General features: G+C 45.4%; 1 protein-coding gene across 1 annotated transcript in view; it reads left to right on the forward strand.

Moving 5' to 3' along the window:
* The window catches only part of KANK1 (KN motif and ankyrin repeat domains 1), a 195,558-nt gene that overhangs the window by 128,468 nt on the left and 53,932 nt on the right, over positions 1–13,158 (forward strand). Inside the window, exon 4 of the mRNA XM_040620285.1 lies at positions 8,415–8,534. Within this exon, the coding sequence (XP_040476219.1) occupies positions 8,498–8,534 (37 nt within the window). The 5' untranslated portion in view covers positions 8,415–8,497. The remainder of the gene's footprint in view (positions 1–8,414; positions 8,535–13,158) is intronic.

The following is a 13,158-nucleotide window of genomic DNA, read 5'->3' on the forward strand; positions in this document are numbered from 1 at the left end:
AGACCACTTCACCAGTTTTACTTTTGTAGATCCTTCCATGTCCTCTCTCAACTCTTCTCCAAGCTCTAGGTCTTGAAGATCTTTGATGTTGTCTTCTAAAAGTCTTGGATTTTTTTTTTTTTTTTTTTTTTTTGTCTTACATTCAAGCCTATAAGTCCTTTCTAATTGATTTTTGTGTAAGGTGAAAGGTTAAGGTCAGGGTTTGTTATATTGCCTCTACATGGCCGTTTGCTGTAGCACCATTTTTGGAAAAGATTTTTCTTCCCTTGTTGGCTTGTTGTTTTTTTTTTTTTCCCAGTAGTATCGAAGCTTCATTTTTTTTTTTTAAGATTTTATTTATTTATTTGACAGAGACAGCCAGAGAGAGAGGGAACACAAGCAGGGGGAGTGGGAGAGGAAGAAGCAGGCTCATAGCGGAGGAGCCCGATGTGGGACTCGATCCCGGAACGCCGGGATCACGCCCTGAGCCGAAGGCAGACGCTTAACGACTGCGCTACCCAGGCGCCCCTGTTGGCTTGTTTTATATGCTGTTGTGGAAACTTTGTGGGAATGTTGATGTATTGGCTGTTTCTGTGCTCCATCCCCACACTCCCCCAGCTAACCCTTACCTGTCCTATAGGTCTCACTTTCAAGGTAATTTCCCTAGAGATGCTTATGAGGACCACCCATTCCCACCCATCTCCACATCCTCATCATCAACCCTAAGAAGTTTGGCCTTCATCATTCTCACTCAACACCAATTTTTTTCCTCTCATGTGGCATTTAGCATAATGTGTTAATAATTTGCTGTTGCGTGTGTGTCAGTGTGTGTGAAATTCCTGCCTCTAAGCCCAAGAAGGCGGAAACTGAGTCTCTTGTTTACCATTCAAGTTCTAGAAGTGTGCCTGCTACGTGCCAAATGCCCAATCAGTATGTTTTGAGTAAACGAATGGCAAAAAGTCAAGCCTCTTGGGGGATGTTGTCCAAATCACCGGGTACCATTTTCTTAAAATCAGTGACATTCCTGGCTCTTGGAGCCTTCAGACTCAGTTTTTTTCTCATTTTACCCATCTCTTAAGGCAGTGGTTTGGAGAAACTTTGGCGTGTATCAGAGTCCCCTGCAGGGCTGGTTAAGATGCAGACCCCTAGAGTTCAGTTCATGATTCAGTAGGTCTGGGATGGGCTGATAATTTGCATTTCTAAGAAGTTCCCAGGAGATCAGTGCTAATGCTGCTGTCAGCGAACCACACTTTGAGAACCTCTGCTTGAAGATTAAGTACCTGAGGGTGTGTTATGATCCCCTCTTCCTTAGCAACAGTTCCGGGCACCCCTGAACTTGTCCTTGAATAGCATTGATTACTTTGAGAGTAATCACAGAGAATATCTTATAAGAATCCAGTCCCAGAGGAATTAGAGGGAAAATGTCTGCTACAGCAGTAAATAAATGAGAACTTCGCATTTTAAATAATTAAAATAGGAAATGAACAAAAGCCTTTCAAGCTACAGTAAACTAATTATCTTAGCTGTGGCTGTTACATTTGGGCTCTTTAATATTTGAAGAGGCAAAAGCACTGACATTTTAACTCGTAAACAACCAGCAGTAGGGATGCTTGCTAAGAGCAAGACGTCACTAACGAGGACACACTTGTAAATAAAAAGGTTAGGTTTCTGCTGTGGTCTCTTTTCCCTTAACCCTTTAGAGATGAACCAAAGCAAACACAGTCTACTATTTCATGTGCCTATACTGAATCATTAAAGTAGTTTCCTCTGAGGCGCCTGGGTGGCTCAGTCGCTAAGCGTCTGCCTTCAGCTCAGGGCATGATCCCGGCGTTCCGGGATCGAGTCCGACATCAGGCTCCTCCGCTATGAACCTGCTTCTTCCTCTCCCACTCCCCCTGCTTGTGTTCCCTCTCTCACTGGCTGTCTCTGTCAAATAAATAAATAAAATCTTTAAAAAAAAAAAAAAGTAGTTTCCTCTGAAGTCAACAAAAAACTTAAAGGTGGTAAGCTTAAAAAAAAAAAAAACACCCGATGATTCTAATTTTCATTTATCTGCCTTTCATTGCGCTCTTTGTGGCAGAGGAAAACAGCTCGTTTTCAGCCCAGGTTGTTATGATCTGATGAAGTCTCCTCACTGAACATTTCCTGGAAAGAAAATTTACCGACAGCCTTTTCTTGAGGTATTCGGGAAGCTGTGTGAGTTCCAGCAGCCCCGCTGGAACATAGCCAGTGCCAGGCTCTGAAAGTATTTGCGGGCTCTAAGGTGGTGATTTTGACCAGTTGGTTAGTAGCATCGTCCTTACACACACTCTTGGAAAGTAGACACGCCCATGCCCCCCTGGGTGCACAGGGAGGTGGATCTTAACAGGGGAATTCTCTTCCTAAGGCAGAAGAGAGGAGTAAGGGATTGGCTTTTACTAGAGCCACTCTGTTGCACATATTGTGAGACCTAAATTATCTTTCAACCCAAAGCACAGATGTCTAGTTAGACAATTTGGGGGCATGGGGGGAGGTGAGCATCTGCTTTGTTCATTGGTGTGTCCTCCGTGCCAGAAACAGTGCCTGGCACATTATAGACTCTTACTTGTTAGATGAATAAATGAATTTATTTACGGTTGCTTCTTTCATATTTTCTCTTTAGTGTCTTCATTTTAACTTGTTCCTGTGGTATAAAAACTCCTTCTAACCTCTTAAATGTTATCCCAAGGAATAAGTTGTAAATGTAACTGTTGGAACAAACATCGCAAAAAAATTTTTTTCCGATGGGCAAAACCCGTTTGTCTTTCTACATTATAAATGAAACTAGTGTCCAGGTAGGATTCTGACTTAGATCTTGATTGATAATTGAGATTTCCTTCCACCTGCACCCCACCCATAACAAGAAAATTATCCACTGGAGTTGAGAAGGGTGAGTGGGTTTGGGTCATAATTAGGTAATTTGGTTGGAAAGTAACCAAGAGGTAGTTAACGTGACTGCCACAGTTTCTGTGGTGGGAGCCAATATTAGAAATGACTGGAAGATAATCTGATGATGACCTGTGGCCAAAGTCTGCTCTCAAACGTACTTTTAATTAAGTCACTCTTAATTAAACTCTGACAGATCTATCCGGACAATCATAGATGGTGTATAGTAAGACAGGTTTTTGGATGAATGTTTGAGAGACTGACTGATTTAAAGAAATAAATGAGCTTTGCCCGTTTCATTAGGGTAAAGGTATTTGTGTGTGTGTGTGTGTGTGTGTGTGTGTGTGTGTGTGTGTTTCTAGCTTGGCTTTAGTAGACTCTCTTCTCTTTGGCTTTCTCTTTAGCACTCAGGCCTTGGCCCTCTTTCTTGACTAGGCACTTCACTTCATTTACAGCCAGGCCCCCGTAGCACACAGTTCTCCAGCCACAGCTCTGCTTGCCACGCATTTTCTTTTTCTTTTTAAGATTTATGTATTTATTTTAGAAGAGGAGGGGGAGGGGCAGAGGGAGAGCAAGAACTCTAAAGCAGACTTCCCTCTGAGCTCAGAGCCCAATGCAAGGCTCGATCCCATGATCCCAAGATCATGACCTGAGCTGAAATCGAGAGTGGGATGCTTCACTGAACCACCCAGGTGCCCCCTCCCCACTTTTTGTGGGGTTTTTAATGCTTTTTTTTTTTTTTAAAGCAATCTCTACACCCAACGTGAGGCTCAAACTTACAACCCTGAGATGAAGAGTCACACGTGCTCTGTGGACTGAGCCACCCACCCTGCACTTTCTTATCTCTTGACTTTGCGTATGTTGTTCCTTCTGTCCAGAATGCCCTTCCTTCTTTCTCACCCTTTCTCACTCATCGTCCTTTCAGACCCAGGCCAAGTGATCTCTTATAAATACATTTTTCGGCCACGGGCAGCCTTTGTGGGCAAAGTAAGGGCACCTTGCTGTGGAATAGAATCAGGTGTGTGTACGATGCTGTTGTAGCGCTTTCTCCTTCGATCGCGTGCCTGTCTGCTTCCAGCACTAGTGTGCAGCCTCCTGGGAATGGTGCAGTGCTTTCGTTTGTCTTATGTCTCCAAGCAGAAACAAAATAGTGGCTGCCACAGATGCTTGGGGTGGCAGGTCTTGAAAACATGGGAAGGTGATAAAAATAGATTCTTGAAAAGAAATCGCCTCAGGTGGTAATGGTGCCACGTCAGCCCTGAGAGATAGCGAGTGATTCTTTTTTCAGATTCTCTCTTTTTGCATTCCATCTGGATGCAAAACTCCCGTGACACGTCGTAAAAGAGATTCCAGGACCTGCAGGTCCAAGCCCTGGTTTCACCTTTCCCAGTTGTCATTTGAGCCACGAGGCTCTTAATTCCAACGTGACTGCCCTCATTCTGTCCATTTTTGAAATTCCTATGATTCCGTTGGGAGCCTCCCACCTGTCCTCGGTGGTGGAGAGCATTGCTGGGTTGAAAAAGTACTTAATTTTTTGGAAGAGTCAGATGACATCCACAGCAAAGCCTAAGGCGCAAGGTGGTTGGCCAGGCTGACTGGTGTCCTGTGGAGTCTCGAGGAGAGTGACAGCGCGTACTGAGATATTTCCTGTGTGTCACCTAAGTTCCTCCTCAAGCTCTCAATGACGTCCTCTCAAGGAATAAGACAGGAAATACAGTTGTTCCAAAAACAATATCCCCTGAAGTTCTGAAACGTAACTTTCTGTCTAAAAGGAATTGGAGCAAAGCATCCTGGCAATAAGCAGATACGTCCCTCAGGTGGCCTTCTTGCAAGGTTCTTCTTTATGGGTGTAAATTCTTACTTGTTAAAGCAATAGTGCACACAGCCCCGTGGGCTGGATGGCTCACCTCTGGACTTGGCCCTCTGAGCCAGGCATGTTCTCACCTCCCCGTGCCTTGGTTTCCTTTTCAAAAAATGGGGAGAGAGAATTTTCAGTCCTTCACAGGGTCATCGTGAGGTTTGAATGAGGTGATAAGTGTGAGGTGCTTTTAACAAGTGCCTTGAATGTAATGTAATTTTGCGAATTCTGAGATGCACATTTTTCACATTTTAAACACTTCTGAAATGAGGCTATGTCTTACAATTAATGTTTAAGAAGCTTTATGGCCGTTTAATGAATAGCACCTTTCTTAAATCAGTGATACTTAAAATAATGAATGGTGCACCGTAGATGCCATTTATATCTCAATAACTGATAGTAGTAAGAGCTCGATAAATACCAGCTGTCACCTGCATGGCCATCAGCAGTGTCCTCATGGTCATTATCTGGGCTCTAACCAAGGCAGTGGCATTTGGGTGGTTGGCCGTACCAGCCTAGAGTATTATCTCAGATCTCCACTTCATCTGTTTGTTTTCATTAATGTGTTCTTAGAAAAGACCTAGCGAGCTGTTCTTCACGTTTGTTTCGTGGTAAGCTCATACCGTAAAGTATCTAGGGGGTAAATTCATGGCAATGTCAGTCTTATCCTCTGCACGACACTAGGGGAGCTAATAAAAGTGTTCTTCAGATTAGTCTCTTGAACAGAGAAGAAGACAAACTCTTTATTTTCTGTATTGATGTATTTTCCTCAAGCCTTTCAAAGAAGTGCTTTTTCTCCCCGAGCAGAACTAAGCCACCATTGTACCACTGAAGACTGACTGTTTGCAGTCTTCTCTGGGGAAGAAAAGAAGCAGTTTATTGATCTGAAACAGAGACTGGATCGTGGCCAAACCTTTTCTGGTTTATATAATGCCCTGACCGAAGAATCTGCATATCATGAAAAAGACTGAGGCCTCGCAGTTTGAGGCCACCTGTCAGGCATGAACAATAACTGGGCAAAATCAATACACAATGTAGAAGTGTTGTTTCTGTGCCGACACCCCCAGGATCCACACCCAGGGACAGCCACATCGTGTCATTTTTCCAGTGCTGTGCGTGTGGTTGCTAATTTGGGGGCTTCCTCCTCATTTTGACGTTATTGTTCAGTTGGAGGGAGGGTGGGAGAGACCGGTTTGGATCTGACGTAGAAATCTTCTGCCAGGGAAAGGAGGTTCACTAACAGGAGAGGACCTTGCACCAAAGTTGAGGAAGCTTGACTTGGAAGATTCTGGGCATATCTCTATCCAAATACCTTGACACATACTTCACGCACCCATAATACTCACAGCCTGTTTCTTCTTGCCTTCTGTTTGCCCTCAAGAGCTTAAGTGGTGGTATTTACAAGCCGTTATGAAGCAAGAGCACAAGCAATAGGTCTAGAAAGGGGCCAGGAATCAGGGTTTTGCTTAGGTTTTGTTTTTGTTGGCTTTTAAGAGTATAATTAGTTGAGGAATTCCAGAAGCTGGGCTTCTCTCCTCTGCCCCCTTATCTCCCTGCTCCCTCTCCTCCTCCTGCCCTCCCAGTCCTTTTTTTTTTTTTTCTCATGAAGTTGCATTTGCCAGACATTTGTAGTCATTCCTATTCTTCAAAGTAATGCTCACTTGATCCCTAAAGCCTGCCATTTGAGTGAGCCAGCTCTGCCTGCACAGAGGGTCACTGCTTTCCAAGCTCCATGCCATGGACTTGAACCGGTGCCTGTTTGCAACAGAATGTCAGGTGATTGCCACATAGGCAGACAGATCAGAGCCATCCTGTTGTCCTGGTGGGCTGCCAGACCAAAAATGGGAGCCAGCAGGGAGCATGGAGGCCTCAAGTGGAAGGCTAAGAATGAGGTCTCTGCAGGTGGGCTGAATGGTAGTCCCCAGAGCTGGAGAAGCCAAGCAACGGAGCCGTGTAGTTAGCTTTGAACTATGGTGCCCTGCTCATTGGGGCAATGAAGAAAAGTTCACCAGCTACACAGAGAGAAGTGCTCACCCTGTGTGATCACAGAGATCAGCCATTTCCTCTGCCCTCCTCTTATGTACTTGTCTTTCCCACTTCTTATAATCTCCATGAGTGTGGCCTGACGGGTTCCTTTCTCGTAGCATTTGGAAGATTCTCTTTTCTTCCTCCCGTGCATTTTAAAGCAAATAAAACCAGACACAGGGAGTCTTTAATTTTTTTTTTTTAAACAGTTACTATTACAAAAGTAATAAAGGAGCTAAACTCATCCGCTAATGGCATCACCCAGGGGCAACCATAAGGAACATTGTGGTGTCTTTACTTCTAATGGTTTTAAATAAATGTGTAAATATGTACATCCATATTTTTAACAAAATTAGGTTTACGAAATAATATTTATCGGTGTCCTTTGAGTATTTTGCTACATTATCAAAAGCTCTTAGATGATTTCAGTGGCTGCATGGGAACCCAGTATATTACGGACATGTTGTTATGTTGGCGTTCTGTTGTTGGGAGGTCGTTGTGGGTTTTGGAACTGAGGCTTGAATTCTCAACTTGGAATCCGTTAGATCATTTTCTTCGGGTTTTGTGGGTTAGAGTTAGGATCCCAGCACAGTGAAAATGGAGTACTTCCGTCTGTACCATTGTTTGCTTTCTTTGCCAGCATTTTTCAAAAGGCATTTTGAAGAAGCAAGGTCGGAGCAGTGTTCCTTTTCTGTTCTTGTTTCTTTTTGGCTGTCAATTTCGTGATTGTACTACGTCTTATGGTAGTCATCTCAGTTAACTTTCATTTTTTTAATTTTTTACTTTTTTAGAGAGGGAGCCGGGGTGGGGAGGGGCGCAGAGAGAGAGTGAGAGAGAGAATCTTAAGCAGGCTCCACGCCCAGCACAGAACCCCACTCAGGGCTCGATCTCAGGACCCTGAGGTCATGACCTGAGCCAAAATCAAGAGTTGGATGCTTAACCAACTGAGCCCCAGGTGCCCCTCAGTTAACTTGTAAATAGAGGATTCCTATAAAGGAAGAAATAGGGTGCCCAACGTGAACCCTAATGTTTCCAAACCATGTGCCACGCTGTGTCACTTGAAGGTTATTTGACAGGACAATGGGAGATGTGGAAGACTTTTTAAGAGGGTTGCTGACCGGATCCCATTTATGTTTTAAAAGACCAAGTAGGTGAAAGACTTTGAGATGCCTCAGAAGGGTCCCCATGTTTGAATCCTTTAAAAATGTGAACGCTTAGTACAACAACGGCAACTTCTCTGCAAGTGCGATTGAGTGAATGAAAGTGTTGAGCCAACCTTTGGAAAAGAGGCTGACGTTTAAGAACCCGAAGTGGTTTGTGACGGGCTATGTAGAGCGATACCTGTTAGGAGGCCATTGGCATTTGAAGGCCACCTTCCTAAAAAAGTCACGTTTCTAGAGAACCAGTTTTATCTCCTGGAAGAGTACCGTGTCTGGAGACCTGCCCTCGGTGCCCGTCCCCGGGCGCATCTGCGGGGGTGCCATCCTCTCAGCACCGGGCAGCCGTCCCCACCATCCACGGGCTGCCTGTCCCCTGCTCGGATTGGCGCCCTCCGTTAGCAGCCATCTTTGCAAACAGATGTCCAAGATTTAGTGTTGTACATATTTTTAAACGATCCATTTTGATGGGGCTCTCTTTATTGTTTCAGGTTGAATGCGTTTGGGAACTTGATGCATAAAGTTTGCATGACTCCTCACTCCTTTCTGGATCTGTCATTGGATTCCAGCCCTCATGGCTCACACCACAAAGGTTATCGGCTCTGCATCAGGTAACCGTGCTCTGGGGTGTGTGTGTGTGTGTGTGTATGCCTTTGCTCAAGCTGATTTCTAATTTCTTTTTTACTAATGGGTAGATACTAGCAAGTTGCCTAGATAACTAGGCTCTCAAAGAATTTTCTATCCAATGAAGCTGGGTTTTTTGCTTTTCTTTTTTTTAATCTCTTCGAGAATTCGCTTTTATCTTTAGAGTCTATGTACAGAACTCAGTTAGGTAAGTTATCACCCAAGTCAGTTCTATTGAAGTGTTGAAAGATAAATGTCAAATCCTGAATGCTGACCCAAGTGTAACGTGCACTCTCTCAAACTTCTGCATGAGCGAGGGAGCAACAAGAGAGGAAGTGAGTCTGGATGCTTCAAGCCAGTTCCTAGTATCCCATCCCAGGCAGCTTTCGTTTCATGTTGCTACACAAAGAGAAAGAGGGGCTGGAGAAGAGCGTACTCTTTGAAGTGACTTTCCCAGAGAGGACTATTCAACAAGTCATTTCCTGAATCATAAGGACTCGCATTCTCCGTTCCACCCCGGTTCCGTTAGAGACCTATGTAGTTTGCATATCTCGTCCCATATTGCTTATAGAAGATTTGGGAGAAATTTATAGAACAAATGCAGAGAAAAGCCTCCCAAGAGACGGCGTATGACAGGAGACGACCACCTGTCCAAAACGGTACGCCAGGTGTTCGTTCCACTCTTGAGTGATCTGTCAAAGAGCAGAATGTGTGAGAGCAGGGGTTGTGTGTGTGTGGGGGGGGTGGTGCCTGTGTGGTGTCCGCACCCAGTCCTGGCTCTGCTGCTCTGAGCTCTGGCTCATGGAAGGAATGTGGGGTTGGAATCAGGAGCCCTGAATTAGAGTCCCACCTCCAGCCTTAACCATGAACTACGGGGCAGGGGTATTTCTCCACGAGTAAAACATCAGTAAATACATCTACCTGCAGCGTTAGGACCCACGTGAAGGTCAGAAATGGACTTACAAGTGCCCTGTAAGCTGGAAAGCTCTGGTAAAGCTAGAGCAGGAGGAGCCCTCTGGAGTGGGCAGCCCCAGCCCACTTTCTGTTCCAGCAGTCCCAGCTGCAAGCATGCCCTCTTGCCAGAGGGCCCCAGACAAACTCGGTGGTTTATTCCAGGACAACTGGTCTTTCTCTGTTTATTCTTTTGCTTGCCCTTTCTGCTGCCCAGCTTCACGGGGCTTTTATAGATTCTGCTCAGGACTGCTGTCACTAAGGAAATATGAATGACAAAAGCTAACATGCCATGGACACTTCCTTACCGCATACCACGGTGTCCCGCGTGCTTTGCCTGCATCATCATGCTTAATCCTCACAGTAATCCTATGAGATTATGCTGTTATCAGCACCACCACCACCATCCCTGCGTGATGGCAGAGAAACTCAGGCACTCACCTAAGTGAGAGAAGTCGGGCTTATTCCTTGTTTCTCTAGTAAAATATTTGCTAAGGGAGGAAATCGAAGCATTGTGAAATTTCTTGAGTGTTGTGGGTTTCAATCCCCTGCGATGCTATGCTCTCCCATCCCGCTCCTGCCCTCACTTGCGTTCCCACGTGCAGAGGAAGGGGGGCCTGGAGATCTTGACCCTCTGGCACATTCCTCTCTCCAAGGGTTTAGATACCTACCTCATTTGCCCTCTGTTCCTTTTCAACTTGACTTGTCCTACAGTGTCCCTTTCCCTTTGTTCCTGAAGTCTGATGACCCAGCTATAACCTTTCCCCTGCCTAACAGGTCTGGGCAGTGAGTTTGGAAGCCAAGGGAAGCTCTCTGATTAGTGACTTCTGAGGGTGTCAGGGGATGAATGGTTACTGCAGACAGGTGTCGGGACCAGGCAGGGGACAGTAGTGTTTATTCTAGTCGCCATGACCTCTGCAAGCCATCTGATTAGAGGCTCAGGAGACACAATTACTTTAGTTATACACACACGCCCACCCACATATATATGCATGTGTGTATGTACATATAGACAATGCTCATTTTAGAAAATTTTAAAATATAAAAGTTTAATATTTTCTTAAAAATGAAAGCAGGAATTATTGCTAATACCACAACCCGGAAATACATGTTCGGCTCATTTTCCGTGTTGTCTTGAAATTTTGTGTATTTCACGCAGTTGAGATGATGCTTATAGAGGTCATGGTTTTACCTTTTCCTTTCCTACTCTGTATTACAAAAGAAATACCGGCCCACTGTTTAAAAAAAAGAAAAGCCAAACTCAAACTATGCAAAAGTATATGCTGGTTTTAAATATACTGTTTCAGATGCAATTAATATGGGAACATTTATAGGCTACAGATGAAGATGGGATAAAAAAGCCTTCCTGGCAGCAAATGGGGCTGGTTATTGATCCTTCCCATGAGAAATAAATAATTTGGGTACTTCAGTAACGTTTTAAATGTGGAGTAAATTGTTTATTTTTATTTTCCACATATTAAATATGCTTTTTTAATCCGTATTTCCCCTACATGTGTTGTGCCCAAAAGGAGTCTCCCTCACCCCTTCCCCTGAAAAATCAGTGCTTTGGGCTCCATAGAACACGAGGAAAAATCCCATATGAAGGTGGAGTCAGGGCATTGGCACGAGGAACACTTTTCATGGTCTTAGGAACAAAGTTGAAAGCAAAAGAAGCCAGCTGAGAAAAAGACCAGTTGGCCACGGAGTGCCCTCGGCTGCCAGCACACCTGAGGACTGACATCCCACATCCATGTCCCTGTTGAGAGTTGAAACTGAGTAAGGGACCATTCCGAGTCCTTTTAGCCTCTCACTTCCCCATTGAGTCCTTCAGTTAGCTTGAACGAAAGGTACCGATTTTAAAGTAAGAGCACTTAGTTAATGCTGTAATTTGTTAAATGTATTGCCCAAAGTGTCAGACCCACAAAATGCATAAAGGAGGTATGACAGGCACCTGTGTGCATACCACCTAGCTTGCTGAAGAAATACACTTCACCAGTACACGGCAGCTATCCCGGAGTGCCTCCAGTGTGCCAGGCACTCTTCTGGGCACTGGGAACCAACAGGCTAGAACTCCTGCCTTCAGGGACCTTCCATTCCAGTAGAGGCTGAAGGTTTCTGTGGACAGAGCATCCAGAAAAAATAGAGGACTGACTTCTGCTTTAAAAAAAAAAAAAGTATTCACTGTGTATTCGAAATTCAAATCTAGCTGGGTGTCCTCGCTTCATGTCTGCTACAGCTGGCAGCCTCCCGTGGGCACCGCTCCCAGCTTCGTCCTCACCATCCACCCCATCAGTCACTTGTCTTTGTGTTCGTTCCCTCTTTTCCACAAGATCTCCATCCTGCTTCTGTCGACCGGTCCAGTTTTGCTGTCATTCATTGCAAACACTTGGCGGGGGTATTACAGAGAGCAGCCCAATGTCATTTGTTAATGTGATGAGCTAAAAGCAGGAGAAATTGCTTGTGACTGTTCCCTGGCTTGTGGACACATAGGAGGTACACGGGGGTCGTTGGTCAGGAAAATGGCTTCGGGGATGGGGATGGTCTGCTTTTGCTCAGGTCTCTGAATCATGTCAACTGGATGCGCTATTTACCTCTGTCAACACTAATTAATGTTGTGAAACTTTAATTAGAGCTTCGACTCTCTTTGGAAGCTAAATAACAAGTGGCTTATTTGTCAGATGAAGATAATATACTTGCCCTGCCTTCTTCTCAGGAGTGTTGTGAGGGAAAAATAAAACAATAGCCCTAAAAACACCTTGTAAGATGTAAAACCCCGGTCCGATGTCAGGGGAAATGACCGCCCCTCTTGTTCTGCGAGCTCCTGAGCTCCTGGTCTGGAAAGCGCCGGGTCACGCGCCCCCGTGCCAGGCCCTGTCAGATGCTGCGACTTTGAGGCAAGAATCGTATCACTGTCCTGTGTCTAACAGTTAAATGAAATGAATAGATGAGTGTTAGGGAGTCCCATTTTATGCCTCCCATCACCAGCCTTAGTTTTGCTAATATTTGCCTTTGGTAGTTTATTATGGTTTTTCCCCTTCTTGCTATTTCTCTTTCAAAGCATATATATATATACATATATTTTCCCCCCCAGATAGCTATATATTGACTTAGGGTACTCATCGAACTGCATTAAAAACGTGGCGGTCATTTTAAATTCCTGGTATGAATTTCATGAAGTCTTGTTGTGACTCCGCTCAGTCATCTGGCCGCAGGTTTTGTCTCCATGCTGATCTTACGTGAGGTACAAAGGCCGCTGATAAGACGGGGTCCGCCAGAGCCGCAGCCTCCCGGCCGAGCAGGTTCACCCCGCCGCGCCGAGCACGCGCTCGGCTGTGTAAATATTTTCCCGGGCAGCGGCGTTTCTCAAACAGAACTCCGAGCCCCCTGCCGCACACCCGACAGCAGGCACCGCGGGCTGTTTGTCGGGTGCGAGACCGTTGGCCCGGCTGGTCTGGCCGGAGCCGCCCGGGTTTTCCGAGACCGTCTGTGAGGAAAGTCTCGGCCCCAGAGGTGGTGCGTGTCTCTGCCGGTGAGCCTGAGCCCTGTCGTCTCCATCGGCCTTCCTCCAGAGGCAGAAGGTGCGCGATGAGAGGCTGGGGCTGCTCGAATGCGTGAGTACCGTCCGTGAGCCTCCAGGGTGTCCTGGAAAAGTCTCCCGAA

This window comes from Ursus maritimus, unplaced genomic scaffold (genome assembly GCF_017311325.1).
Source record: "Ursus maritimus isolate PB19 unplaced genomic scaffold, ASM1731132v1 scaffold_34, whole genome shotgun sequence".
Classification (NCBI taxonomy): Eukaryota; Metazoa; Chordata; class Mammalia; order Carnivora; family Ursidae; genus Ursus; species Ursus maritimus.